Here is a 1,758-nt window from a genome sequence, read left to right on the forward strand (position 1 = left end):
TTTATTGCATCGTTAATGTGCCTGATATTCTGGAAACCTGCCTGTGAGGTTTTGGTGACGTGTGCGCACTGTCCGCCGGTCAGCCAAACTTCGGCTTACACCGGCTGCACTCCCCCTGCGCTGACAGTAGACCTGGTTTCAGTTGGCGAGCTTTTAGCGCACCTTCGGCGAAGCCTTTTGGCACGAAACTGTCACAGCGCCAAGCTGGATCTGTCGACACCTCCCCCTGCTGCGCCACCACACCCATCTCAGCACACCTCGGTCCGCCAAACTACCAAACTGAGCGCGCCTCAGGTTTCGCTGCTTGAAACCTAGCTCTGCGCGGGGTTCGCCACCCAGCGCCACCCTGCGCTGTGCCGGGAAACTAGAGCCGGAGGTTTCAAACGTCTCACGGCAACATGACGAACCTTTTTAACCACCTCAGAAGAAAGCAATCACCAGTGAGGTCATCAGCAGCTGTTGTTTTTATTTTTATTCTACTTTTCATGTTTATTAGAATGTTACTTACCTCACAAACAGCCTGAACAGACTTGTCTCTCTGAGCATCTGAGTCCAGTAAGATAACTGACTGTTACTGGTCCTACCAAATGTGGAAGTCTAAACCATGTCAGAATTACTCTGTGTGCTCAGTAGTACTGTGTGTGTGCTCAGTAGTACTGTGTGTGTGCTCAGTAGTACAGTGTGTGCTCAGTAGTACTGTGTGTGTGCTCAGTAGTACTGTGTGCTCAGTAGTACTGTGTGCTCAGTACTGTTTGTACTCAGTAGTAGTGTGTGCTCAGTAGTACTGTGTGTACTCAGTAGTACTGTGTGTGCTCAGTTGTACTGTGTGTGTGCTCAGTAGTACTTTGTGTGCTCAGTAGTACAGTGTGTGCTCAGTAGTACTGTGTGCTCAGTACTGTTTGTACTCAGTAGTAGTGTGTGCTCAGTAGTACTGTGTGTGCTCAGTAGTACTGTGTGTGCTCAGTTGTACTGTGTGTGTGCTCAGTAGTACTGTGTGTGCTCAGTAGTACTCTGTGTGTGCTCAGTAGTACTGTGTGTACTCAGTAGTACAGTGTGTGCTCAGTAGTACTGTGTGTGTACTCAGTAGTACTGTGTGTGTGCTCAGTAGTACTGTGTGTGCTCAGTGGTACAGTGTGTGCTCAGTGGTACTGTGTGTGCTCAGTGGTACAGTGTGTGCTCAGTAGTACTGTGTGTGCTACTGTGTGTGCTCAGTGGTACAGTGTGTGCTCAGTAGTACTGTGTGTGCTCAGTAGTACTGTGTGTACTCAGTAGTATTGTGTGTGCTCAGTAGTACAGTGTGTGCTCAGTAGTACAGTGTGTGCTCAGTAGTACTGTGTGTGCTCAGTACAGTGTGTACTGTGTACTCTGCAGGTTGTTCCTTCACAGCGTGGTCTCGGCTCTTCTCGGGGTCTGTCTGGTTCTGGTTGTTGCCTCCTACGTCTTCATCGAGTTCTTTCTGGACCCGTCCAAACTCCGCACTGACAAACACTTCCTGGGTAAGAACTGACCTTTAACCCCCTGACATCTGACCTAAGTCAGGTTCAAACCCTATCCTGTGACTCCTCCAGTGTGTAGTGGAAGTGTCCTTTGGCAAGACACTGAACCCCAAACCCCATACCTTGTGTTACGCACCCGTCTAGGGGCCGGGAAGTGTAACATAAAAATGAGCCGACACAAGATAATGCACGACAAAACGGGTGAGTTTATTCACCATCACACAAAACAGAAACAATTTTTGTAAATAAAGAAGCTTGTCTT

General features: G+C 48.7%; 1 protein-coding gene across 3 annotated transcripts in view; it reads left to right on the forward strand.

Annotated features, from left to right (window-relative positions):
* Window positions 1–1,758, forward strand: part of zdhhc1 (zinc finger DHHC-type containing 1) — a 40,369-nt gene that overhangs the window by 25,363 nt on the left and 13,248 nt on the right. For all 3 annotated transcript variants that reach the window (XM_050061432.1, XM_050061257.1, XM_050061344.1), the window contains exon 5: window positions 1,372–1,496. In XM_050061432.1, the coding sequence (XP_049917389.1) occupies window positions 1,372–1,496 (125 nt within the window). The remainder of the gene's footprint in view (window positions 1–1,371; window positions 1,497–1,758) is intronic.

The sequence above is a fragment of the Epinephelus moara genome, chromosome 1 (assembly GCF_006386435.1).
Source record: "Epinephelus moara isolate mb chromosome 1, YSFRI_EMoa_1.0, whole genome shotgun sequence".
Taxonomy (NCBI): domain Eukaryota; kingdom Metazoa; phylum Chordata; class Actinopteri; order Perciformes; family Serranidae; genus Epinephelus; species Epinephelus moara.